This window comes from Lichenostomus cassidix, chromosome 4 (assembly GCF_008360975.1).
Source record: "Lichenostomus cassidix isolate B80296 chromosome 4, HeHo_3.0, whole genome shotgun sequence".
NCBI lineage: Eukaryota > Metazoa > Chordata > Aves > Passeriformes > Meliphagidae > Lichenostomus > Lichenostomus cassidix.
Window position 1 is genome coordinate 65,191,890 of NC_139484.1, and position 27,820 is coordinate 65,219,709.

The 27,820-nt window shown below is 44.7% G+C and overlaps 2 protein-coding genes across 5 annotated transcripts; one reads left to right on the forward strand and one right to left on the reverse strand.

Annotated features, from left to right (window-relative positions):
• Window positions 1–446: 446 nt before the first annotated feature.
• On the forward strand, window positions 447–12,961 carry RNF4 (ring finger protein 4). 2 transcript variants are annotated; one of them, XM_085059653.1, is made up of 8 exons: window positions 447–596; window positions 6,031–6,181; window positions 6,629–6,749; window positions 7,476–7,555; window positions 8,815–8,824; window positions 9,974–10,139; window positions 12,291–12,339; window positions 12,682–12,961. In XM_085059653.1, the coding sequence occupies exons 2-8, from the start codon at window positions 6,173–6,175 to the stop codon at window positions 12,829–12,831; spliced, it is 585 nt and encodes a 194-aa protein (XP_084915779.1). In that variant the 5' UTR covers window positions 447–596; window positions 6,031–6,172; the 3' UTR covers window positions 12,832–12,961. The 2 variants fall into 2 exon arrangements, with proteins under 2 accessions (XP_084915779.1, XP_084915780.1); XM_085059654.1 differs by lacking the exon at window positions 447–596 and adding an exon at window positions 1,188–1,211.
• Window positions 12,962–16,957: 3,996 nt separating this feature from the next.
• LOC146438734 (uncharacterized) lies at window positions 16,958–18,817 on the reverse strand. 3 transcript variants are annotated; one of them, XM_085059655.1, is made up of 3 exons: window positions 18,628–18,817; window positions 17,434–17,581; window positions 16,958–17,254 (listed from the first exon to the last, which is right to left on the reverse strand). In XM_085059655.1, the coding sequence occupies exons 1-3, from the start codon at window positions 18,815–18,817 to the stop codon at window positions 17,065–17,067; spliced, it is 528 nt and encodes a 175-aa protein (XP_084915781.1). In that variant the 3' UTR covers window positions 16,958–17,064. The 3 variants fall into 3 exon arrangements, with proteins under 3 accessions (XP_084915781.1, XP_084915782.1, XP_084915783.1); XM_085059656.1 differs by having other exon boundaries at window positions 16,958–17,258; XM_085059657.1 differs by having other exon boundaries at window positions 16,958–17,365.
• Between the last annotated feature and the right edge of the window lie 9,003 nt (window positions 18,818–27,820).

The window sequence follows — 27,820 nt, forward strand, 5'->3', positions numbered from 1 at the left end:
CTTCTGCGTGAGCAATTTAGAACATTCTGGTTGACATGGCAATATTCGGTCATAGGTTGGACTTGATGATCTCAAAGGTCTTTCCAAACCTAAGCGATTCTGTGATTCTGAGGTTCTGTGAAATGCTTCCAGAAGACCGGGGTGAGGGTGAGAGGGGGACACCACCCCAAAGCTCAACATGTCACCTTCAGGTACAACAGCTCCGCAGAACACAGCTGGCTTCGGCAGCCCCTTTCAGGGTCTGTCAGGGCCGAACTAACCCGAGGAGCGAGGAGACCTTTCCCAAGGAGCGGCGAGAAGAGGCAGCGGGCCCAGACAGCCCCGCGCAGGCCGCACGCCCCGTAGAACTACAACTCCCAGCACACCCCGCGGCAGCAGAGGAGGTGGGGCCGCCTGTCTGCCCGCTGTCTGATTGACGTGCGCATTAGCCACTCGGCGAGGCGCAGGGCCGCGGCTCCGCCAATGGTGCGCGCTCGGGGGCGGGCGCTGCCGTGCGCCGCTGCCGGCCGGCTCTGAGGTGAGCGCGGCGGGCCGGGGGCTCGGCCGGGGGGAGCGGCGCTACCGGGCCCGTCCCTCCCGCTCGCCCGAGGCGGCAGGTGAGAGAAGGAAGGGGAAGGGAAGGAGAAAGGGAAGGGGAAGCGGAAGGGGAAGGGGAAGCAGCCGTTCTTGGCCGCAGTGGGGGGAGCGGAGCAGATGCGGCCGTTCCTGCCGGTGCGCGGGGCTGGGCCGGCGCCGTCCCCGCTCCGGCCTGCGTACAGTGCCCGAGCCCCTTACCCGGGCGCGGCCCTGTCCGAGGGGCTCCCCCGCAGTCCTTGCCCTGAGCCGCCTGGCGGGTCCGCCCCCCGGGCCGGCGGGTGCTCCGGGGCCGGCTCCGCCGCTGCCCGGCTCTGGGGCGGCCCGCCGCTTCTGCCCTGCCCTGCCCTGCCCGGGGCGGCGGGCGGCCGCTGCACCGAGCTGCGGGCACGGCTGGGCTGCCGCCGCTCCGGCCCGGGCTTCCCGGGAACACGGTCTGTTCTGCGGAGAAACGGCGGGGGCTCGGTGGATGTAGCTGCGTGAAGTTGTCGCTCTCTCCTCCCATTTTGTGTGACAGCAGTAGTGGGGGATTGTTCCTCTCCTGCCTCAGCCCGCACCTGCACTTCATTACAGGATGTGGAAAGACTCAACTAGTTTTTATTCCTTTCTTCCGTATTTAGGTCTTGGGACTATTGAAAGTGACTTGTGGCGTCTCTCAGGGAAACTTGTGCAAGTAAGAGCAATGAGGAGCTTTTCTTCTGGCTAGTGTCTTTTTTTTTTTTTGCTATGTCTGAAATAGGACATATGACCGCTGAAAAGGTTTAGTGTGTTGGTTTTTTCTGTGAGTGATTTTTTGGGCTTTTTTGGTTGTTTTTGGAACTATTTGGTTTTGTTTTTTTAGATTGTTTATGAACATGTCATGCTTGTCTGTAGATGTAGCTGCCTGCTTAGAGCAGGCAGTCTGGTGTATCTGTGGTAAGCTGGTTATCTCTCATCTTTACTCGTTTTATGGTGCCTCTCACCAAGCTCTTTTAGTATGGGAACATTTGACCTAATTTGGGTAACAGAGACTCAGTTTCTGTTTTCACTGAAGTTGGTGTAGTGCGTCTGAGAAAATGAGAGCATCTTTAAATGTACTGGAAATACAGGATGGGAAGCTTTAAAAGAGTAAAAATATTAGATTGGTGTTCTCTGTGGTACAAAAAAAATGAGACTAGCGTTTTGTGACGGGTACGTGCACCTTCTGAGGACAAAAATCTTGATATGCAGATTATTGTGCATATCAAGTGTTTCCTCTTGTTAGAGGTACAAAGAGACATCTGGAGTAGAAATGAGAAGCAAAGTCCTAAAGGCATGGGATGTGACATTTGGACAAATTCAACATGCAGTGGTGTAGTCAGCTGTGCCTTGCACATTCCCGATGTTTGGATTGACATTATTGGTTTCTCCAAGTAGGTACTTCAGTGTCTTTGTTGTGTTTAGGATGAATATGAACTTAAGTCTTGTCTGGAGACACAAGGAAAATGTCTATCTCTTGCTTCAGACAATTTGCCTCCATTGATGCTAAGTTTGTGGGAGACCAAGACTTTGTTTTGAGAGCAGTGCAAGAAAAGTTTTCAGTATTCTAGAGCATCAATTATTTTTGAATGGTAACTCAAACATATTTAATCAGCTCATCTTGAACTTGGTGAAAATGTTTTTGTAGAGAAAAAAACAAGAGACTTAAATGATGAATAGTCATAGTTACCACTCCTAGTGTAAACATTCTTAATTTAAATAGCTTGACCTTTTTTCTCAAGTACAGAGAAAAGTTAGCAGCTGTATTTTTTGAAATGCTGTTTGTTATGAGATCAACTCTTCTTAGGAACAATAACTGCATGTGCAGAGCTCTGAGTATGACAGGAAGGGGAGTGGCTTTTTCTGATACTGTACCATCCTGCAGTGAAGCAATTAAAAAGTCCATAAAAGTTAAAAGTATTTATTGGCTCGCTAAGTTGATCTGCTAAAGTTTTCACATGAAGAAAAGTCTTGTTACGTTTTAAAGAGACGTAATTTTAGAATTTTGAGGTCTGAATGCATCTTGCTATAAGTGTCACAGATAACTGCAGCTAAAGCTCAGATTGAGGTCACTGGATGTCTATGGATTGAGGAGGGGGGAGTTGGTGCAGCAACCCTCTGTGTTATCCACTCCTAGGAGTCTTGGTGATGGGTGGTTTAATAGTGACTGCTGGAAGAGGAGCATTATAAACTTTATCATTTAATTTGGGCTGTCCAGTCCTGTGTAACAAATTTTGTTATTAAATTAAGTGGTCTTGCAGTTTTGAAGATTTTTAAGGAATTCTTACTGACACGTGTGCATCTTAGCAGAGGTAAACACATTGCACGTTCCTTTACATTACTAAATTTGATTTGTGGTGTATTTAAGAAAGTAAACTCTGTGTTGTTTTCAGAATGCATTTTACAGTCCAGGCTTGATGCTCAGGGAGGTTTCCCAAGTGGAAATCTATAGCTCCACAGAAGAAGTTTGTTCTTACAAAACAAAAATGTTGCTGGATCATAATACTCCTTCCATAGTCTTAATAAATTCCAGCAGTCTGATTTTCTCAGTAAACATGACTCTCCTAAGATGAGTCATATTGACAGTGATGAACCTGCCTGTGATGATTTATTTTGAAGTGGTTTTAGAGTGATTAGCTTCCCTGTGGGTATCTATTCCCAATTCTTCAGAAGCAGCTTCTGAAGAGGTTAAGATTTGAGCCATCAGCATCTGGAATGTTTGTGCCTTATATGTACTCTCTGCGTTAATTATAATGAAAGCCAATTGTCAATGTTCTAAGATTCCAAAAATTAAACCATCTAAATAGCAACCATGTGCTGTGTCATTTAGGCAAAAAGGTGGTTCTGTCCTCTGCTGCCATTGAGGGCTGACACTAGATCCTCTGAGACATTTCATAGTAATCCTGTAAATAATCTGTTTCTTGGTATCTGGTTAAAGACGTGTGAGTAGTTAAAGTGGATAGGATGGTCTTACCCTGTCTTCTATTATGTGTTACTTCAGTTTTCACTGTAACTTTAAAATTTAAGTTGGTTGGTTGGTTGGTTGGTTGGCTGGCTTCATTTTTATTTCTGTTACAGCTCTTCTTTGGCATTTAAGCCACTCATGGCCAAAGAGAATCTCTGCAACATTTTTTGTTTGGAGTCATCACAGGTGTTCCCCCCATGTTTTTAACCCTTTCTGAAGATACTTGGTCAACAAACCGCTGCACTGGCTTGTATTCAGTGTTAAATCCAAAAAGCACCAGGTCTCGTCAAATCTTCTGGGTGTTTTGCATCCAAACCTGCACTGCCTCATGAAAACAATAGGCTTATTTTTTGCTGTCTTTCAGCAGTGCAGATATGTCAATGTATCAAGTTACTTTGAAAGATTCTATTTAAAATAGTTCTAACAACTTGTAATTTAAAATAAGCTTATATAAAGTTCATTTCTCAGGTGTGTGCACCAACATTTCCCAGCTTTTTAATGTCCAGGTATTTTTTCCAATTCAATATCTGAGGAGAATCAAAGAAAATGTCTCTTGGCTTTATTGATGAAATAAAATTTACAAAGAATCTAATGGCCTAACTTCTTGATATACCTCATGTGTTGCTCACTCTTGTTTATCCTTTTGCTGTGTGCAGAAAACTGCTTTACCTAAGTAATTTTCCATTTCATTTGTTCATGAAGATGGTGACTTGTCTTGGAGCAATTATTTTGATAGAGCAAATAGGTAAGGTTTAGGGATGGTTCTCTCCCTGGCCCCCATCCTTCATCCCACGTGCTATGTATCCTCCTTCCCCTCCCTCTTCCCCTTGTCTCCTAAAACCTCCAAACCCATGAATAATAGTCATATGGAACCAGGAACTTGTATAGCACCTAGAAAACGTGCTCACAGAACAGTCTCTCTGTTGTTTTTTTTGGTTGGTTGGTTTTTTGTAAGAGTGCAGCATTAGGCATGTTCTTCTTTTGAAAGTTCTTGTTCCCTATCCCAGAAAATCAGTAAAGTGAGTAAAATAGGATCTTCCCAAGAATGTTAGTAAGGCTCACAGAGAACCTTTCTTTCTTAACAAGTGAAATTAAATGCAATCTAGCCCATAAAAGCAAGGGACTGAAGTCAGTCAGCTTTCTCTGACAGCAAACACGGAGCCTGAGTCTTCTACATCCCAGGTGACAACATACAAGTAATTCTTATCTACCAGAAAAACTGAACATTACAGTTTAGATTCCTAAACAAAAAAGTGGGAGAGGGTGTTACACATAATAGTTCCAAAAATGAGATCTGTTGTGCCTGTGGACTCACTGAGCACTAAGTCTGGCATATGTGATTCAACTGGGGAACAAAAAAAGGTATATTGACTTTTTTGTATATTTTAGCTTTTGTACCAGCTTTAAAATGAAAAAAATGTGAGAAAATTGAGTGGTGTATTGTGTTGCTTAAAACTATACCTAAATATATCTTTGCGTTTATTAATAAGTACCAAATTCAGTGTAAGCATTTTTCTCAAGCATGTTTTGTTTTAATACTGTCACAGTTCATTGTTAATGGGTCTCTTAAGAAAGTGATTTAAGAAATGGAGTAAGTTGAAGTGGGAAAAGATCAGTCAGGCTTCCTTTAATTGAAGGCTAGGATTGACTACCAGTGCTGCTCTATCCTGCTGCATGTTCACATTTCCTCCTCTGTGAGTAGGCTGCAGTGTGTGCTGGTCTTTGTGGCAAAAATCAGTCAGCTCTGGAAGACAGTTCAGCAATTCTTGTTTAATTTAATTGCTTTCTTCTTGCTTCCTCCACTGTGTCCCCTGGCGCTCACCCCCAGCTCCACAGGGTTGGACATGTGGTAACTGTACCACAACCAGACTCTAAGAGGGACGTTCAGTACCCTGTCAGTTACTCAGAGCTGTCTTTATGCTTTTCACCTCTCTGCCCCTTGGCAGGTAGCTGGGCATGGACATGTGCAGGTAACAGAGCAGCTACAGCAAGTGTGTATTCTGCACATCAGTGGCTATTTTGAAACTGAAACTCATCTTCTGCACTTGCTTTAGGTTCCTCTCAAGCTGTTGGGCTCCCAGCTGTTGGAATCTAGAGATGGGTTGCAGAAGAGAACTGCTCATCTGGAGTTTTAAGTTCTCTGAAGATGGCTGCTTATGACAGAATTCCCACTGATTCCTGCCCACAGACATTGCCTTGAGCATCAATCGGTTTGCATCAATCAGTTGCTTTTCAGTTCAGTGTCCTTGGGATTTCTTAATATTCTTCTAGTTTGCTGTCAAACTCACTTATTTAGGTATTTAGTTAATAGGTGAAAAGGACTGAGGCATCAGGCCCAGCTGCAGGTGTCTGAGGCTCACAGACTGAACTTGGGGACTTCCCTCCCCTCTGGCTTTGGGCAGAAACTGGTGACTCAGGAACAGGAATTTTTGGGCAGGGGGTATTGAAGAGTACAAGCATTGCTGACAGGTAACTTTCTCTCTTCTCTTTTATAGATTTGGGAAAAGATCATCCCCTGACCCTCAGAAACCTGGAGTTTGTATCAGTGAGCTACCTAAAGGAATCTAAGGGAATTACAGTTGTAGCTTCCTTGCCATTAGTTTTTTGGTGTTTAGTGGCTTTAGATCAAGAAACACGATGAGCACAGTAAGTATTTTACTTCTCAGTGCAAACCTGATTCTTGAAACATTTTCCATTGTACTTCTGAAAACTATTTTAAGAGTTTGTAGCTAAAACATAGGAACAGAACTATATTCAATCTTCATCAGTGAAGATTTTGAATCTCTCTAGATGCTAGCAAATAGTTCAGAAATGCTCACAATTGAGCAGAACCTGATAAATTGTGAACTAGTTTCTCATGTGCAAGCTATCATGACCGGCTTTTTCTTGGTGAGATAGCCGGCAAGATATCTGGATCTAGAGTGGTGTCTTTCTTGCTGTGATGGGTTCAGGTAGGAATAACCCATACCACCAATATTACAGCCATTCCAGGAGTGTTTTCTGTATCTTTGTGTGCTTTCATTGCTGTTGCAAAATTAAGGGCTGCGTTGACATTGCTCACACAGAAAATGCTAAGGCTTTGTTCTCTCTTAGACTCAGCGGAAGCGCCGTGGAGGAGCAGTTAATTCTAGGCCAGCTCGAAAAAGAAGCAGGCTCATGGCTTCTACTGCAGAAATGGCTTCAGAAGCAGAGCCAATAGAACTTGAAGAAAGTGGTAAGTTTTCTTTTGAACTGTTAAGAACAGCAACTGGCTCTGGAGGGTTTGGGTCCTACTGAACATGTGTTTTTGCCAGTTTCTAGGTCATTTACAGAGAAGAAGAGAAACATGATTTTAGGAAGTGCCTAGTATGGCATTGCTAAACAATAAGCCTACTGAAAAATGGTTTGGTTTGTTCCTGAGCTACAATGCATTTGATACTAGTGATAGATGAATTGCACAGGAAAGGTCCTCAAGAGCTGCTCAAACATCTGGATGCCTATTCAGATGAGTTACAGCAGCTGCCACTACACAGAATGGCAAACTAAATTTGGAACTCCTAAGTTTGAAGAAGATAAAAAACTACCATTAATTGTGCTTCCTCCGTCAAGGGAACATGCATAGCACACTACTGTTATATCCTCTTTATTACATCCTTTATGATTGATATGATAAAGATTCTTCTGTGTCAGATGAATAGTCTGTTGCTGTGTACCTGCAAGTTGTTGTCATCTAATAGAACTGTGGGAGGAGCTCAGCTACTCTTTGTCTTGCATTGCAGCTTGGTGAAGACAGGGCTGGTAAAGTTCTCCGTGGATTGCTGAGGGCAAAGCTTGAGTGAAATGTTGGACTCATTGCTGAAGAGAAAATGGACAGGAGATGGTTGAACTCAGGCTGATACACAGTGTCAGGCAGTTTTAGTCCTCTGCAATCTCTGACCTTGATTCCAACTTTGTTTTTCAGCTGGTGAAGAAGTAGTAGATCTCACGTGTGAATCTTCTGATCCTGTAGTCGTTGATCTAACTCACAATGATTCTGTTGTGGTAAGCAGTGAATAGCACACTTACCTATATCTTGTAGTCAAATTAGTTTTCTGTTGTGTTGCCTGATGGAATCTGACTTTAAAGGGTAAGTTTTTAGTTCAGAGTTGACTTGTCAGGGCATGAAGGTCCTGTGCTACAGATAACAAGCCACTCTGGAGGTGCACTTGCAGTTAGTGAAAGGGTAGTATAAAATAACTTTTTGCTCCAGAACCTGGAGTTAATACATATCAATCGTAAGTAATGTAACATAAAGAGACGCAGTTGATAGTTGAAGTTTTTCTAGATATATCAAAGATAGAATCATAGAATTGTTCAGGTTGGAAAGGACCTCTAAGATCATTGAGTCCAGCCATTCACCCAGCACTGCCAAGTCCACAGCTAAGCCATGTTCCTGAGCACCACATCTACATATCTTGGAAATACCTGCAGGAATGGTGACTTCAAGCATTGCCCTGGGCAGCCCCTTCCAGTGCTTGACAACTCGTGGTGAAGAATTTCTTTTTCTAATATAGTTATAGGCCAATCATTAAAAAAAAAAAAAAGCCAAGGGAGAGAAGAGTAAGTAAAATAAGTTCAGCTTAATACTCCAAGAAGTCTTAAAAAAGATGTAATTTTTTCTGCTCTTTTGAAAGCTAGAATAGTCTTTGATCCTGCTGACAGTTGTTTATTCCCTCAGATTTGGGATGCCACTGCTGCTGTGCCAAGGAGAAGCAAGCAGCAGGAATAGCATAGGGAATATTTCTTGCTGGGGTTGTTCCTAAGCCTTTGTAAAGGAAAGGCCTCAAACTTAACAAAATCTGCACTGCCTGTGCTCCAGTTCTGCCAAGAGCAGGTTGGGGATTGTTTTTTTTCCTTCAGCAGCTGCCATTATATGAAGTGTTTGTGGATATCACTGCTGAATTGGCCTGTTTGAGGAGAAAGAGGGAAAGAATCTCCTGCAGCCTGAAACCCTAAAGCAGGGAACTGAAATGAGGGAGCAGGGAGGAGTGGGTTCAGGTGGTTCATAAGCTGCCTCTATTTCTACCCCATTGGGGTAGCAGCAGGAGCAGAACCATCAGCAACCACACAGTTGTTTACAGAGAAGCATTTAATATACTACTTTTAATATTCTTAATCAAAATAAGAGTAATAGCTTACCATTCTTAGCTTGTTTTGTTGGAACTGCTATGCTTAGCTGATGTTTTTCACGTAACACCACAGGTGCATAACAAAGTCTAACTGTATTGTTTTCTCTCCCTTCCCTTATGTATTGATGCAAGATTGTTGAAGGTGAGTTGACATTTTAAAATTGATAATGGAATTTTCCTAAATGTAATTGTATTATTATTATTATTATTTTTTGATTGCCTTTTTCAATGAATTTGAGTAGCATGGATTGAAACTGCAGAAGGCCAAGGACATTATTAAAGCATCTGGTCAGTGCCTTTGAGAATGAATCCAGTCTCTGTCTATTAGTCACTATCAGAGCTGGTAGAAAGTATCTGAAATAAAATACATCAAAAGCTGCTCTAAATACCTTTTCTTGCTTTCTAAAGACAGAATTTCTTTAAGCCCCAAGTTGACCACAATTTTAATTAGCACTGGAATATTGGTTGTGCATAAAAAAAAAGTCAAAAGGTTTATTTAACCTGTATTGCAGTGAAGGAACTAAAGAAAGTGATTTGTGCTCATAGTATTCACCTAGTCTACATGCCTCAAATTTTGTAGTGAGGAGTATTAACTGTTTTTCTGCTTCAGATGTTATAATAGTTACAGGTCTAAGGAAGCTAATCTTTCACATCTTTCACACCTGGCTCTGATAATATTATTGGACATGTATTAGTATGTTGTCAGCTGCTTATCTGGAATGTAATCTGTTCTGTGCTCTGAATGAAGCAAGAGCAAGTGAAAAATATCTTCATTAAAAGTTGTAGCTGAATGCTTCGGCAGGAAGGGGCTTTATTTTTTTTTTTTTTACGTTTTATGTCATTTTAATTGATTGGTGCTTGATTATTTTTACATGGATACTGCAGTTGCAGAGATACTTGTTCAGTCCTCTCTCTCCCAGAACACAGAGCAATTGTTGCAGTTCCTCACCATAGGGATCATAGCAATTTCTGTTAATAAGGACTGGGAGAAGTGTCTTCCCTTTATAGGGGATATTGATTCACAGGTAGTGTAATTATATGGAATGTGTGACACTGAGGATCTTTAAGGTTAAGTTTTAGCTGTTTGTAGGGTGAAGAGAGCAAATGTTTTTTGCCAGTACATAGCAGAATATTCACAGTCTGAACACATTCAGCCTTAATATTTGGGAACTAGTTTGTTTAAGATTGCTTTTAACCCAGCCCAATATGGTCTAATCTTGAATTTCAATGATAGTTCCAGGGAGAGAGAGAGAGATAATAGTATGGCTAACTTAACAAAATCAAATTACAGAGAACCAACGACAAAGGAGAAATCTGAGACTAAGAAGCCAGCGACAGTCAGACAGCTGTGTCCTGAGCAGTGATGATGAAGATGAAACAAGAGATAACGATGTGTATGTGACAGATAAAGCGTCTCGAGAACTGGGACCACTGGAAGAGGAAACTGCAAGTTCAAAGTACGTATGCCTCATGACCTCCCAAACACTGAGTTGTGCTTCTTTTGAGACAGACAAAGTGTATTTGTCATCACCTGACTTATCTTTGAAGCCTTCACTTACTCAGTTCCCTCTTTTAATGAGTGTGACATCCCATGTTGCATTATAGTCAAATGATACCGTTCTCACTTTAGGATGAAAAGCCAGCCCAAAACTGATCTACAACTTTGTATACAGGCTTAAAGATGAGTGTGGGGTATGGCAAGGAAGTGGGCATTAATCACAGGCCATAGCTCATCATGTATTGCATTTCCTTTTCCTACAAAACTCCGGTAGTTGTGTTAGATATAAAATATTTCTGTTGGTGCCCATGAGGTTTGGTATCACAAGATTGGCTGGCAGCAGCCTGGCAGATTCCAGTAAAAACACTTAAACATTCACTGCTTTTTTTACATACTGTGCCAGTTGCTGCCTTTCTCAAAGCAGCAGCTGTCCTTGCCAAGGTATACTTGCAAGGTGATCCTGGAGGTCATGCTCTTATGGCCAATTCTTGTTCTGTCTCATGGATGTCATGGAGCCCTGATATGTTTGCTGGTGGGATGGGGATCTTGCTGTTTGAGTCAGTAAAGACCCCATTCTGCAAAGAAGTAGTAAATCCTGCTGCAGTGTGTTAGACTAATGAAATGAAATCAGGTGTCTATGTGACTAGGCAAGTTGAAGGACATAAGAATTGTGGTATAACTTCTTTTAAAGTGGTTTTTTTTGGTAGAAGACAGGGGAAATATGGGGTTGAATGAAGCTGATGTACTTTGAGCCTTTTGGATTACTGAAAGACAGTGTAGGAGAGAACTTGAGTATTTAGCTTTTGGGTGCCAGGTTAGAAACATGCCACCAAAAGGTCCTGTGCTATTCTAGTCCATTGTGCATTTTGCTAATGGAGTTGTAGATGTTTAAATTCTGGTTGTTAAGTACTTCAGAGAACAAATACCACTAACTGGATAATACAAAAAAGTAATACTTTGGTTCTTCAGCCTTCTCTGTTTAAGATTGTGCTCTGTGTAGGTAAGGCTAAAAGAACTCAGTGCTGCAGCATTTAACATTGACAAAAGGGTCCTTCCTGTTGCTGGGGATTGCTAGAGCCATCTGCAGTGTTGGACTCTTCATCCTTTTCAGATTATCATCAATTGTGATTTGTTACTGAAGTGTTATTATAGCTGCTGCCTCAAGAATTTGAGGAGTAAAAATGGGAGAATTAGTGGAGTTAAATTCTGTAGGTGAAACTAGGGATAGATGTTAGTAGTGCTTCCTGCTTGAATTGAAGGTAACGAGATAAAGGTCATCTCATGCTTTCTGTCCCTGGTTGATTAATAAATTACAAACTGTGGTTCAGCATGGGCAGTTACATAGGAAAGCCAAGTGTTTAACATAGAGTTTTGAAGTTTAAGCTAGAGATTAGTTTGTAAAGAAAAGTGTCAGGAAGCTCTTTTTGTTTCTGAGAGATTATATTTTTCAGCACTTGGGCTGAGACATATTCCTTAGGGAGCCAAGCTGTGTCTGTTGCTAAGTGTCTGTGCAGTACTGCTGTCCTGGAGGCTGAAGGCAGCAGAGGCACATCTGTAACTACAGCTCAGTAACAGACACTGAGTCAGTCCTTCCTCCCTGGAACTAGAAATTTGGGTTTGAGTATTTCCTCACGTTAGTGTCTTCCTAACCTACATTTTATAAGGAGGAGTTCTTGGAATTTGTATGTTATTGGGCTGATGCTAAATTAGAACAGGGGATTTTTGAATTTCTGACAGCCTCTTCCTTTTCTAGAATGACTTGTTTCCAAGGCACAGCTTGGTGCTTTTGTTACAGAGCTATCATTGATGGCCTGTTGGAGATTAGTGCTGAACAGAGCAAGTGACTGCTGTTAGTTCTTGTGCTAGACCAGAGTGACTGACTGCATCTTCCCCCTAGGGAAAACCTGTCCCTTAGAACAGGGAGACCCAATCTCGTTCTTATGTGCCACAAACTGAGGGAGTTAGAGATACACAGGGATCTTGAAAAGAAATGCATCATGGCTAGTCAGTGCACTCAGATGGTGACCTGACATTCTGTGTGTGGGTAACCCTTGATGTGCACTGAAATTAATGGCTGCATGTTCTTTCTTGTTCTGTTCTCTACCACAAGGCCGTCTGGTACTGTTAGCTGTCCAATTTGCATGGATGTCTACTCAGAGGTAAGGATCCACATGCTGTCATCCATTCTGTTCTGTGTGAGGGAGAAAGGGGCAGAGGGGGAGCTGCACAACTCCCTTGGCAGGTGTGGGATGTTAGAGCTGGCTTGAAGCACAGAGCTTGCCTTGAAGCTCACAGTAACTTGTCGGTCCAAGTCACTTCTTGATGTGGGGGTAGAGAGAGGAACCCTTGCCAGGATGGCACTGGAAGATCTTCAGGTTCCCTACTATTCTAAGAGTAAAATACAATTTCGGATGTTCTAAGTCCTGTTTGCCTGGTGGCAGTAGACCAGCAGAGTTGGCTTCTTTACTCCCCAATGCCTGTTGTCATTTCTTTTCTTCCAGATTGTGCAAAGTGGACGACTGATTGTGTCAACAAAATGTGGCCATGTCTTCTGCAGTCAGTGCCTCCGTGATTCCCTTAGGAATGCCAACTCTTGCCCAACCTGCAGGAAGAAACTCACTCACAGACAGTATCATCCCATTTATATATGAGTACTTTTATTTCTCAGGACAGACTCAACTGGATTTTGGGGGAAAATGTCATGTTTTCCATGCTCTGAAGATTTAAAGAGCAGCAGGTTGTGCACAAATCCGAATAAAACTGGTTTTTTTTGGAGAACAACTTGTACGTATCTAGACAGCTTTTTTTATGGTCCAAGTTGCTTCTTGTTATGTTCCTCCTGGTTATCATGTTACGCCGATGACTGTCTCTAAACTAGACCAGCAGCCTAGACCAGGAAGAAAGCAGTTAATTCATTTCCTTCTACTTTTTTTAATGCTTAAATTAGGTGGTGTGAATATTTTGTTTTTTCTTACACTATAAATTATTCCTACCATCACATACAGGTATGGAATAGTTTCCTCTCAGAAGACAGATTAGCAATTTACAATTGCATTACACCTTTTTTTTTCATCCTGCAAGCTCCTGAATCTTGCTTTCTTGTATATCATCTTTGCCCAAGTAGAGTGAGTTCTGTACTGATGGGTTGTTTTTTCATAAATCAGTCTTAAATTGACAACAAAGGTTATGCAATAAAGTAACCTGCTGTTAGCCAGCAGTCAAGTGTTTTGAGCAGAAGGTTTGAATATGTTTTTTACGATGTTTTTTGTGAACTCCATGAGATCCCAAGTACATACACATTGCAACACAGACAGTGTGAAAATAATTTATTGTTTGTTTTAACTGCCAGGAATTCCTGTATTTTAATCCCAACAGTGAATTTATTTTCTAACGTGATGAGAAGGTCTCTTGGGTTTACTTGTGCTGTAACAGTCTCTCCTAATAGCTTACAAGAATATAGTCTTCTCTAGGCTTCCTAGTGATGAATAAGAAGCAAATTCATCTGTATGCTGTCCTCTTGTCAGCTGAATACCAAATTACCTGCAGATCTTCTTACTGTATTGCCTGTTCCCAGTGTAATGCTTTAAGTTCAGTGTGTTCACTTTGCTGTTTTTGCTGGTTGTTACACTGACACCTGACTGGATGTAGCCTGGTGAATAGGATTGAAAATTAAATAACTGTACTGTACTGCCGTTATAGAGTGGGAGCTTTAAAAGGTGCTTGGTAGCAATGTTGACAGCTTTTTGAGAGGAAAGTTTAATCTCCCTTTGCCCTGAGGGTTGTCCAGTTTTCTTTAAATGCAGTTTTAAAAAATAAGTCCGATATTTTAAGAGAGAGAGTTCCTCTAGTTGAGAAGGCAGGAATACACAAGTTTATGCACTTATCCAGTCACTTTTCCCCCGGAGTGAGTTCTAAATGTCTACTTCAAACTTACAGCTAAAGTGTCCAAGCTGATCTGGAATCCAGAATGAGCTGATAGAAACAGGTTTATGTACACAAGATTATTAAAATCAGTGTTCTATGATCCACAGCTGCAGTAGGAGCATCTGTGAAAAACTCCATAATTAAACTTGGATAACTCTTGGTAGTTGGTTGCTTATAGAAACCATTTTAAGAACTATTCTGTGCCCTGGTGCAGCACAAGTGCAGGATGTGTTTAGTTAATGTTGGTATGGCATGTGTCTTTGCTAACCTGTCCTTGGAATCTGCAGGAAGCCCTTAATTAAAGAAGCTCTTCTAAATTAGCTGTCGCAAGGTCTGTCTGTCTTCCAACCCAAAGTAAGGTTGTTTGTTTTTTGGGGGGGAGGTTTGTTGTTGTTGGGGTTTTTTTTTTCTTGTTTTGGGGTTTTTTTTGGTTGTTATTTGTTTGGGGATTTTTTTGGGTTTTTGTCAGTAGGTTGGTTGGGGTTTTCTTTGTTTTGTTTTTGTTTTCTGCTTTTGTTTTTTTTTAATGAGGATGTTGCTGGATATAGTAATAGTTCTGTTACATAAAGGCTGGCTCAATAATAGCAGTACCTTCCCTGCCCTGGTTTGGACTAGCTTTGGTTCAGTGCTTTTAGCAGGAATAGGCAGTTTCTATATTGTGGCAATAGGGTGACTCCTACAAAGTTACACACATGTAGTTCCTGTGTGCTCCCATGGGTAAGATAAACTACAAACAAGGACTGTGGCTGTCTCAGGATAGTGAGGTGACAGTGATGGTTGCATTTGTGTCCCAAAAAGCAGAGAGTTGATGCTTAAAGCATTAACTGTGTGAAGAGAAGCAGCCTAACATTAAAACTGTACAGATCCTTAAGGGTCACAGAGACTACTTTCTGCCAGTAGCTTAACAAAAAAACAATAAAGTATGTCTGGTTTTCCTTGGGTGGCTGCTGCATGAAAGGAACAATCAGAAGAGGATTTAAGGAATTACTGGTGAGGGTGAGTCACTTAACCGTGCATCTTTTACAGTCTACTAGCCATAGCCTAAATGATTTTGCACAACCCCTCCATGTAAATACCACTTTAGAGTTAGTGTCTCAATAAATAGATCTAATTGAAATTTAGATGTCATAAACTATAAAATAACAAAAAGTTTTTAGCTTTTGTGTACCCTGTGAAGTGCCACAAAGTTTGTGCATCTCAAAATGGATACTACGCCTCAGAACATGGGAAAAAAAGACAAAAATCATTACATGCTTTTTTCTTTAAAGGAAAAGAAGTCTGATATATTTCAGTTCCAGTAATGTTCCATAGTGGCAAGAACTCATAGATAATGAAAAAAAATTTATATTATGTAGATGTCTGTCTTCTTGTATATAGTTCAATTTTTCCTGTATTTAATTGTATTCAATTCAGTCTACCCATCTATGTTCAACTCTGCAGGTAGGCAGAGGGTTCTCTTAACAGGTGAAAATAAAACAATTGGATTGGTCAATCGAAAGTGTTTGTTCTTTTCATCGCGCCGGAGTCATCGATTTGGGGGGCAAAAATCCTGGAGAGCAAAGCCTTTCAGAGCCTGGGGCCAGCAAAGTGTGTTGTGTGCAGCAAAAGAGAAAGGCGCTGCCCGGGGCGGGAGGAATGCGGGGACGAGAGGGGCAACGGGGCGACGCCGAGGTGGGCTGGTGAGCGGGGGGAGCCCGGCAGGCAGTAAAATAAGCTTTTCATACACCATTTTGTTTACTCACCCCCTCCCTCTTAAGACAGCATTTTTTGTTCCCTCTCTCCTTCCAACCAACAGCTCGGGTAGAGGGGCAGGGTGTGGGGTATCTTTTAGTCCAAAGAGCAGATCCATAAATATTCATCACCACAATTCTTCTACCACAAATACTCTTTATTTTTACTTACCTTTTTCTCTTTTTAGACAGTTTCTCTGCTCTCACCCCCTCCCTCTTAAGAAACAGTTTCTCTGCTCACCCCCCCTTCCCTCTTTCCAAACCAACAGCACGGGCAGGGGGCAGGGTGAGAGGTTTGTTCTCTGCTCACTCTATCAGGGAGAGGGGTCCTCTACTTAGCCATGGGGTCCCTCCCACGAGAGACAATCCTCTGGGAACTTCTTTGGCGTGGGTCCAATCTCACAAGCAGCATCCCGCCCAAATTCTGCTGCAGCATGAGTCACCTGTCCGTAAGGTGCAGACTCTCCCGAGCCGAAGCCAGGCTCTCTCCATCCCAGGAGCAAGGCCTTTCTCTCCCTGGCAAGGCCTCTGCAACTTTAACTATTTAGATGAGACTCCCCCTGGATCACAGCTTCTTCCAAGCACACGCCTGCTCCTCTGGCGTGGGCTGTGGGTGGATTTCTGCACTCCTGGGGACTCCATGGGCTGCAGGGGGAACCTCCTGCCCCTCCATGGCCTTCACCATGGCTAGCGGAGAGTTTTCAGCCCTGGCACCTGGAGCACTTCCTCCCCCACCTTCTTCACTGACCTTGCTGTCTGCATGTTCTTCTCCCTCACATATTTTACGTCCACCTCCTCTAACGACAAAGAAGTGCATGCCTACCTTGTTTTGGTCTTTTCTTAAAGATGTTTGCACAGAGGCATAACTAGCACTTCTAATTGGCCCAGACTTGGCCAGCACCATGTCCATCACTTTCAGAGCCACCAGATTGACTGCAGGACGTGATTAAAAAAACTTCTAGAACTTTCACTCAGGACACACAGGAGCCATCTAAATGCCACGCCCCACCCCAGAGACACTTCCTCAGACCTACTAAAACAGCGTCTGAAAGGTTTAACACTCTTTGGGATGTAAAAGATAAAAGTGCTGACTTTTTAGGCCAGTCAAAACCACCACCGCCCGCTGTGCAAGAGGCCGATCCCCGCACAGCGTGCAGCGACTAGATCTATTGACAGCTCTGCACGGAAAGGCGCGCTGGGCGGCGAGCCCCAAACCTTAGCGAGGCAATTCTACCGACGAGGAGCTGATCTCTCTCGCACCTGCACGTCAGCCGGCCGTCGCTGGCTGCCCCGGGCGGTGGCAGCCCGAGCTGCTGCGTGCAGACAGGGCTGAGCTCTGCGGAGCCTGCGGGCACCGGGGCTGGGCGGGAGGTGATGCCTTGGGCCGGCTGGAGCCTCCGTGATTTTGGGAAAGCAGAGGCTGCCTTGGGGAAAGCAGAGCGGGGCACAACTGCTTCCAAGTGGCTCCCGCCGCTTTCCGGCTGCTCCCGAGCCCCCCACCCTGCCGTCCTAGGGGTGCTGGCAAATGGCCCTGAGAGAGACCGTTCCCATTTTTATTTATGCCTCAACAAATGTTCTACGGGAGGTGAAAAAAATTACCTTCGGGTCTGTAGACGTGCTGGGAGCTCCTCTGTCCCCGGGGAGGCTTTGCCCGGCAGCCAATCTGGAGAGAGAAACCTTCCACTGCTGCTCTGCAAGCGACCTCCCCTTGCCGGAGCAGCAGATCGCACGATGCCCGGGAAAAAACCTGCGGGAAAAGTGCGCGGTAGTCACGCTGCGAGAGGGCCAAGCCCATCACAGCAGCAAACTGCGACACAACCCCGGGGGCGTGTGGGGGTGGCGGGGTGGATTTTCTTTGGGTTTGTCGAAGGGAGTGGGGGCTCGCCTGGAGGGTCAGCTCTGCCCCCTCCCCCTCTTCGCATTTTCCTCCCTGTCACGCCGCTCCTTCCCTGGCTGGCTCTCCGCTCTGCCCCTGTCCTGCCCTGCTCCGCCGCTTCGCCCAGGCAGCTCCGCCGCCGCGACAGCCTCGCCCTCGCTCTTTGCCCGACGGAGCCGCCGCCGCCTGCAGCACCATCTGTCCGCTACTCTCTTTCTCTCCCCGTCTCTTATTTCCCCTCTTTGTTCTTTTCTCTGTCTCCCTTCGGTAGCGCGATAAATGAGTGGCTAGCGAATGCTGGCTTTCGCATAGATGAATTTAGCATTTAGAAGTGATAAAGCACTGTGTAAAGTAGCACTTCGATAAAATCTAGTTAAGTAGAAACAAAGTTAGAGTGAATTATAAACTGTGTAATAGTTGTAGTGTGCTAGAAACGTGGCAAGAAATTCACGGTAATAGATGTCTTTTAAACTGATAAGCCACAAAGCCAGAGACCAAGACGCCCTGAAGGAAGAAAAAGAAACAGATCTCATGCATCCCAAAACATCTGTGATCTACAGTCACACCTCCCTGAAAAAAGTGCCAACCATCAATTGAATTGGGGCTACAGGAAACTTCAGCCGTCAAGCCTGAAACAAAGCAGAAGACCGAGATGTCGCCGGCCTGGCGGACAGGGGCAAAGAGCGAAGAAGGAGGGATGGTTGGAGTGTAAATAGGTTTTTTTGGACTTAATGAATATGTAACAGTTCCAGAAAGTACTTAAGCACACATTAAAATGAATAAGGTGCGGGACTGAGAATAAGGCAAACCAGCAAGTCCCTCCCGGTCGTAAGTCTTTGTTCTCCTAATAAAGGTTCAATATTATATTCCTAAAATTGCCGGCCTGTGAATTTGTTTCTATCAGTAGGCACGCTTACCCTTCTTCATCAAGAAACAGTTCCCAGGTAGAATATCGCCGCCTTTGGGCTTCATTTTTCGTCCGAGAAATCCACAGAAAAGAATCCTTCCCGACTCGCCCTTTTTCCAGCGGGACAGGCCCATGGTGACAGCAGCGCGCTCGTTCCAGGCTCCTTTGTGACGTGCGGCCTCACGGTGCGCAGAGGCCATTGTGACACGCTGGGGCCGCAGCAGCCTCGAGCAGGAGGCGATAAAAGGGCGCAGAGCCCCGGCGCAGAGCCCACTCCCGGGAGCGCACCTCTGTCAGGAGGCAGCACAGCCCAGGAGAGCTCAGCGCTTGTCACAGGCGGTCCGTCAGTGTCACGGCAAGGCCGAGATGGCTCCGGAGCCGAAGAGCACCGACGGCCAGCCCGAGCAGAAGCTGCTGAGATGGCCCAGGAGGCAGAAGGTACGGCACGGGGTAGAGTCCAGAGGTGTCTCGGGGCCGGGGCTGGGCTGGGCCTTGCCGTCACCGTCCCGGAGGGAGCTGCTGTTGCCATGGCAGCCATTTCCCTCGCCCACCGCCTCACCATCCTTCTCCTCCTTGTCCTGCGTGCAGGCGTGTGGCGGGGAGTCACGGGCCTCACGGCAAGAGGAGCGCCCTGACTCTGGCCGTGCCTCGGGCGAGCAGGCGGCAGCAGCAGGAGCAGAGAGCCGGGCAGCGGCCCCGCACAGCCCCAGAGGCCGCGGCCAGGCCCTGCTGCGCTCCCTGCAGCGCAGGGCCTGTGCTGCCCTGAGCAGGATGGCAGCTGTGATCCGGCCACGCGGCCAGCGGCCGGGGACACAGCGGCACCCGTCTGCAGGCGAGGATGCAGTGGTGGTAGCGGCAGCAGCAGCCCCCGCAGCGGGGCCAGAGAGCCAGGCGGCTTCCCTGCACAGCCCCAGCTGCTCCCGCAGCCCCTCTCCAGGGCCGCTGGAAGGTTGGCATTGGGTAGTGACAGAAGCGGAAGCAGAAGCGAGAAGAAGGGATGCTGCTCTTGCTTGGTGGCCCCCAGCACTGGAGGAAGGCTCCTGCTCGCAGGAAACCAGTGCCTCAGTGGTCCCCTGGTGTGACTTAGGCTCAGACAGCTCAACCCTGAGCTGGAGTACTGAGGGACGGAGTGACTCCATTTCACTCACCAGTGTCTCTCCGATCCCAAGTGAAGCATGGTCAGAGAGCAGCGACCAAACTGGGAATAGGGAGGAAGGGAGTGACTCACTGTCACTCACAAGTGTCACTCCAAGTGAATTCTCAAGTGAATTAGCATCAGGGGGCAGCCACCAAAGTGGGAATATGGAGGAACGGAGTGACTCGCTTTCATTCACGAGTGTCACTCCAGTCTCAAGCGAATTAGTGCCAGAGAGCAGCCACCAAAGCGGGGATGTGGAGGAACAGAGTGACTCACTGTCACTCACAAGTGTCACTCCAATCCCAAGTGAATTAGCATCAGGGGACAGCCACCAAATTGGGAATAGGGAGGAACGGAGTGACTCGCTTTCATTCACGAGTGTCACTCCAATCTCAAGCCAACTACGGGCAGAGAGCAGCGACCAAAGCGGGGATGTGGAGGAATGGAGTGACTCACTGTCACTCACAAGTGTCACTCCAATCCCAAGCGAATTACGGTCAGAGAGCAGCGGCGACCTAGGCGGGAATAGGGAGGAAGGGAGCGACTCGGTGTCCTGCTCACGCCACTCGTGGGCCTCTTGGTGCGAGGAAGACTCGCTGCAGTGGGACACGCCGTGCTCTGAGCAGACGCCAGTCGAGGGCTCGGCTGCAGCTGTCGCCACGCGGCGGCCTTCCCCCTTCAGGAAGGCGCTCAGGGCTCTGCGCGGAGGCTTCGGGAGACTCAAATCCCTGTTCCCGAGCTGCAGTTGCACAAGGCTTCGCACCGAGTCTCCGTGATGCCAAGGGAGGCGTATGCACGCTTCTGCTTCCTCTCCTTTGCTGTCCATGCCAAAACCTTTTTTCGTGCAGAGTCATCTGAGGCAGGCCGTGAAGAAAGCAGATGCCTCGGCTGGAGTACCTGGAATGCCTTTTGTGCTGTTTCAGGCATCCAGGACAGCTGTTGGCATCCCACTGGCAGCCTTGGGATGGAGAGGATTTCCCCAACAAACCTAGTTTAAAGCCCCTTTCAGCAGCCAGGCTATAGCCTGGCTATACTGTAGCCCCTGCCTCAAGAATTTTAGGATTGAAAGTAGTAGAATTAGTTTAGGAGTTCTGTAGGTAAATCCTGTTGTTAAAACTAGGGCTAGATGTTAGTGGTCCTTCCTGCTTGAATTTAAGTTAATAAGAGGAAGGCTATCTTAGACTTTCTATTTCTGTTTGAAATATTCATCCTGTTAGAACAGGATGAATAAAATAATTCATAAAATTAGGATTAAAAACAGGATGAATAAAATAATTAGTAAAATAATTTTCCAAATAGTTCATAAAATAATATTAAATAATATTAAAGTAATTCCTCAATAATTGATCAAATCTTCTACTTTTATTATAAAATAGCATGATAATGTAATTTAAGTAGACTTTAGCTTGGCTAAAGAGAGCCAAGTGTTTGAAGGTAGAGAGTTTTGATAGCTTAAACTAGAGATTAGTTTGTAAAGAAAAGTGTCAGGAAGCCCTTTTGTTTCTCAGAAATGATATTATTCAGCACATATCAGGGAAAGGGATATGTTCCTTAGGCAGCCGAGTTGTGTCTTTCCCAATTAGAAGGCAAGAGCTTCATGCTCTTGTTGAAATAAAACAATTGGAATGATCAAACGGAAGCGTTTGTTCTTTTCATTGCGCCGGAGTCATCGATTTGGGGGCAAAATTCCTGAAGAGCAAAGCCTTTCAGAGCCCGGGGCCAGCAAAGTGTGTTGTGTGCAGCAAAGGAGAAAGGCGCTGCCCGGGGCGGGAGGGATGCAGGGACGAGAGGGGCAACGGGGCGACGCCGAGGTGGGCTGGTGAGCGGGGGGAGCCCGGCAGGCAGCGCCAGAGAGAGAGAGAGCAGTGAAGGGGGTGGGAGGGTGTTGGACCATGGCAGCACCTGGGGGTCCCATTGCCCGCGGCGTGTGAAGCAGCCGCTGCAGAGAGGGTGAGCAGGAACGCTGAGGAGAGCACTGGGGCTCTGGCAGCTCCAAAGTCACAGCAAAGGTCGTTTGAATTCTTCCTCCTGAGAAACTAAAGGGATACTGTTTACTGATGCTCTTGTCTTATTCCTGTTAGTTGCTTTTTAAATATCTTTTTCCTTTTTACTCTTTATATTGTACACATATGGAGTAGGTACCTTTCCGAGCACTGATGAGCAATCCACTGTTTTCCTATACTTTATGTTTTTATCCTAAAATAAAGTTATTACTTTTTTCCTTTCTGTGGTACCCTCCTTCCCTTTTAGAGTTCATTGTGTAATAATGGATCTTTTGCTTATAAATCAGTATTAATGTGACAATCTCCATCACGAAATAAAATAACCTGCAGGGCTTTTAAACAGAGAGCTGTGTGGGCAGGAAGGCTGTTGTTTTGGGTGAATCCTTGCTGCTTCAGTTAAGCCCTTGATCTGCTTCTGCTGGAATATCAGACCCACCAGTTCCTCTCTCTGATCTGCAGCCAGATCTGTGCTGTAGTTGGATGAAGCTTGCAGCAACTGAAGAAAGCTGGTCTCACTGGGCTGTGATGGTGTATGACCACCATTTTTGGACAGCAGAAGGGGTAAATACGAAACATGAGCCAGATATCAGTTTGTGACTTTAAAGACCTGGTCCAGGACAATCCTGCCCTGGTCTAGGGAGCTAGGTATGAACCATGGTCCAGTGGCTGAGATGAACATGTAATCTGGGTAATGTTTGCAGTGCTGCAGTATCCAAAGTGAAGGCTGAGATTGGGAGGATTATCCTCGAGGCTGAAGTGGAGACCAAGGGTATGGAGTGGGGATCGGTGCAGGAACATCATGAGCTAGAAATTGGAACTACAGAGGAAAGTGTACAGGTGTGTTTGCAGCTGATTTTTGTGTGAGCAGACAGCTGGCAAAGGGGAATTGCCAAGGGTGAGTGTCAGTGCATGTCACGTGAAACAGATTAGCAGGGCCATAGCTGCATTCTGGCTACAGAGCTCAAAGCTCTATTTGGCTGGATTAGGATGGTGACACAGGTCTGGGGCAATGCTGACAGGTGACATGATGTCATCTACGATGCTTTCGTTAACTGTGGAGATGTATCCTTGTATTGTGTCTGATCTACACTTGGTGGCAGTGAAGGCTAATTTCTGATGTTTTGTTAAAATCTGTTTCATATGTTCTGTTAAAATCCATTTTATTCTCTCGGTCAAGAGCATGCAGTTGAGCCCTGGGGCTTGTGAGGACGGTTTAACTTCCAAATATTTTACGTCTTTTTTATGTTTGTGTTACCTGCTGATGTAAAACCCAGCTTGGCTGTTTGTGTTTTATCTGAAGACCAAATCCATTGTGGTTTGCTGCTGTTGATTTAGGGCCTGAGAACAATGAGATGCTTTAGAGCTTCTTCATATTCTTTTGGAAATCCCAAGTCCTCCTACACTTTCTCTTTGAGGATTCAGTAAAGGTAAAAGGAACAGAAATGCTAAGGAGAGTTTGTCAGCGCTGTGTCCAAATGCAGAGTCTGACATGTCCCTTCAGGGAGGGATCCCATCCATGTCAGTGGTGTAGGTTGAATGCAGAGGTGATGTGATATATTCTTGTTTTGTTAGGAATGAGAGGTCTCAAAGACCATATAAAAATATTTTGAATATTTTTTGCCACATCTTTCATTCAGTAAAGCCCCTGATCACACCAGCAATGTAAATCTGAAGGCCTTAATTCCCCCCTGGTAACTCTGCTACCAACAGATTGTAGATTCAGACTTTGTGTATTTTTATTTTCTGTAGTAGACATTACCTTAAGTAGGTAAGGAGTTAAAAGCAAATACATTAGGAATGAAAATGGTAATGGAGAACTGCTTATATATAATCCTGTTTCCTCCCTCATATTTCATGGACAAGATATTAGCATTAAAAGTCTTACACAGAAAAATAACAGGTTATGATATTTATTTAATGCAAAGGTTACAGATGTCAAGGGAATAATGGTCTTAGAGGTGTGTCTATATGAGCACTTGCAGATGTCCATTTTAAGCAAATTCTAACTCTTTATATGGGAACTTTTTTCACAGGGAGTACACCAAAGGTATTCATATCTAGTGAGGGATTTTCCTTGCTCCCTGGGGAAGGAGGAGGGCTTGTACTTTCTCCAGCAGGAGTTTATCCCACATGGTGCCTTATGGCTCTGTGGGATGGGATAGATAGAGCAGCATTATTTTTTTATGTAAACTTGTGTGTAGCTCTTTTTGCATATTTTGATTTGCAGCCTCGTCACAAGTGGGCATTTCATAATTAGTGTGATTAAAAGCACACATATTGCAGTGGAAGGGAGCATGAAAATTAGTCATTAAAACTCTGCTGCAAGGAGGCGGTGTGCTATGGCTTCTTTCCTTTGCCATAAATTCCTCCATAAATCTCATTTCAAGCCTTGCTCAGCAGAGGAAGGGTATGAAACTGTGGCTATTTCTGTGACCACTGTTTCAACACCATTTCCCCAAATAATTTATTAGTTGCCACAAAGATTGAAGCGTATTTCTAACTAATTCAGAAATCAAAATTTTAGACATGGATCATGCATGTATTTGTGCTTTCCTTCTTGCTGGAGTGCAGACAAATGAATTTTAAGAATAGCCTGGGGTGAGGGTTTAAGTCATTCGTTTTACAAGGCTCCTTAAAAGCTTCTTTTCTAACCTGCCAAATTATAGGATGGCTACAATTTGTTTAAGTCTTTCAACATTTAAGAAAATGCCTGCTGCATACTGAAGCATTAACACCCCTTAGCTGAGCAAATTGAGCTCAGGGCTGCAGGAGCAGCCAGGACTCCGCTGGGAAGGGAGCTGTCTGCTCAACGCGAGGCCTCATGAATTGCAAAGAGCTAATTAGAAGAGTGCTCACAAAAGACTGATTTTCTGACACTTCTGCCTAAAAAATATTTGAAGTGCTTTGGGCATTCCGAGCGTTCTCTGTCTGTAGAGACAGTGTATTAGACTTGCCATCAGTTTCCCTGTTATTTTTGCCTTCTGCCACCTCTCATATTTGAAGGCAGAGAGCATTGCATGGAACAAAGTGCTGCTCAGCCGTTGTCACCATCACCCAGAAAGAAAGAGGACTTCCAGCTGGAGGTGCTTGGAGCCTAAAATCGATTTTATTATTAATTTTATTTGATCAGCAAAACTCAGCCAGTTCCATAAACTTCTACAGCCATCTTCAGGAGCTGCATATTGTCCCCCAAAGCTGTTTTTGGAGGGGAGCAGAGAGGAGCAATTCAAGCTGTACTGCAGGTTGGGGATTTAATAAATGCCATCAGGTTCCCATGCATGAAGTCAGGCAGAGCCTTCATTTCAGAGCCTCCTTCCCTGAGAAAGCAGGGCTGTTGTTTGCCATGTGTTTGGGGATGCCAAGGGAAAAGGCTGGTGCCCTGTTTGCTGGATCTGCTGCGAACCTACCACTCCCTCTGGCAGCAATGGGGTTTCACAGAGCCAGAGCAGGGCAGTACCTATTCATCTGAAGAGATGAATGAAATAATTGTGTCGTGTGCACAGCAGCTCCTTGGAAATGCAAGGGAAGTAGAATGGGTTTGCTATTAGAGAAATGGAAAGGAAAGCTGTGTAAACTCTTGTTACACCTCAACATTGCTACCTAGATATTTTATAGGATTTTATTTGTTTTAGTATTGTTTTGTATCTGTTAGGATGCCTAGAAAAAGCTTTTTTTGACATTATTTTGAAGACAAATGTTTATACATTTACCTAACCTACACACTGATTTTACAGCTGGACTTGCAATGCTTGGATATTCTGGACAGGAGTGAGACTGGTCAACTCTAACATCCTCAGTCATCCCTCTGGGTTTCCACATGTGAATTTGCAAATATCCACAGGCCTGCACCCTTAATATCTGAGGCATCCCTTGGGTGAGGTGTTATGTTTATAGGCTGGAAAATACCTGTGGTCCTGGGCTTGTGTCCTCCATCCCCCATGTCATGCCATAGTGATGCCCAGACAGAATCATGGTAAGCCAGACCAGGACACAAGGCAGTTCACTGGGATAGAAAACTCTGTGTGCCTGATATAGGTCAGATCCAACACATAGGAAGAGTCTGAGGCTGTTGCTAGGACATGCCTGGTGTTTGGCTGGCTCCTGGACAGGCAGGAACTCAGCTTCCCAAACTGAGTTATGCTGCTCCTACCTCATGCTGCAGCCAAGATCCCATGGGAGAGACCATCCAGCACTGACATGCCCTGAGTGACTTGGGAAGCTGACCTGTGCTGCCAGATTTCTTCTGAAAAAGGGTTTTGTCCCAGGTGGGAACGTGTAGGAAACATCCTCACAGATGCACTGACCTCAGAGACAGGAGGAAGTGACAGCTGAAGGCAGACTTGGGTTTATGCCAAACCTTTGTGCAGGGTTTTGTGCTGTGTCTCCCTGATTTCTTATGGGATTAATCAAAACATGCAAATTGGATAAAACCAAGGTGAGGAAGTACAGTGTTGGCTGGTACTGCACCATCTTGGTCTGGGCACACACCCTGACAGAGGTCTGGAATAAGTGTTTCTAGCCAAAGTCCAAAGCATATGTGCATGTAGGTCACTATTAGCTTTATCCTTCTTATGCTATAGTGCCAGCTTGGAAGGAGCCCTGATCCAACCATTCCTGGCAAAAACACAGTCTAGACAGGATGGCCTAGCACCCAGTCCAGCTGAATCTTGAAAATGTCCAGTGTTGGGGAGTCCACCACATCCCTGAGGAATTTATCCCAATGACTGACTGTTGGTTCTGTGAAAAATTTTCCTCTTTTGTCCAATCTCACCTGTTACCTCTCTTTTCCATGTGACTCTTTGATACAGGGAGTCTCCATTTTTGTAGCCAACCTTTAAATACTGGGACATGGCAATAAAGTCTGCCCTAAGGCTTCTTTTCCCCAAGGCTGTACAAACCTAGCTCTCCCAGCCTTTTCTGTTATGGCTGGCTTCCCAATCCTCTGATCACCTTTCTGACCCTTCTCTGGACCCTCTCCAGCCTGTTCACATCTTTTTGCATAGTGGGGACCAAAACTGGACACTGTATTCCAGGTGTGGCCTGACAAGTGGGACAATGACATCTTTATCTCTGCTGGTGATGCCCTTGTCAATGCAACCCAGAATCCTGTTGGCTTTCTTTTTACATGGTATTGAAATATTGTTGAAACTCTGAGTTGCAGATTTTGTTCATTAAACAACAGTAATGAAAATGATTAAAAATGAATGTCTTTCTAACTAGTCTATTTTTGCTTAATGCTGTCAGTAATTTAAAGAAATTAGTGGTGAATAGCAAATTTTGTCAGTGCTGTGAATAATTATACCTGCAATTATTAAACACTTGTTATTAAAGTTGATGAGGAAGCTGGCAGTTCCTGTTTAAACTGCATGCTGTTAATATTAAGAAAGCCAAGAGAAAAACAATGGAGATGATTAGGGATCTTGGTGGGACATATTGAAGAAATCTGACTTTTATTCAGCCTAACAAGGGAACTGTTAGAGAGCATTTAACACAAGTATTTAGTCTATTAAAATTTGTTGCAGCCACAGGCCCAGTTTGAGGGAAGCAATTATTCAAGGTAAATGGCAAACATCAAAATGTGTAGTTGTGGTTCTTCCCTTCACCACTAAGCTGTGAGCCAACAATCTCACCTATATCTTACCTTAGGTTTTACATATGAGTCAAGAGGAGAAACCTCTGACCAGCCCATTGGTGGACAGATGAACAGAAAAAGGACACAATTCACATGAGGGCAGTTTGAATTTAGCAACAGAGTCTGCTGGGATCCTGCCAGGAGCTTCCCAGCCCTTGGAAGTATCCAATGCTGGAAAGGGAGAAGTGCTGTTGTGAAGGAGTAAAAAGTAAGGAGTATTTCTCCAGTGCCTCTTTGAAGTTTGAGGTTTGAAAGTCAAAGCTTTGAGCTCCTTCATTTTAGGAAATGAGGCAGGCTGCGTGCAGGTCATTAAAAGGCCTTGTAGTTGATACTTTAGCCAAACAAGCAATAAATGCTTTGATACTTCACCTGGATACCAACCATCAATGAACTTTCAGGGAGCAAAGATGTTCTCCACTGACATTCTATT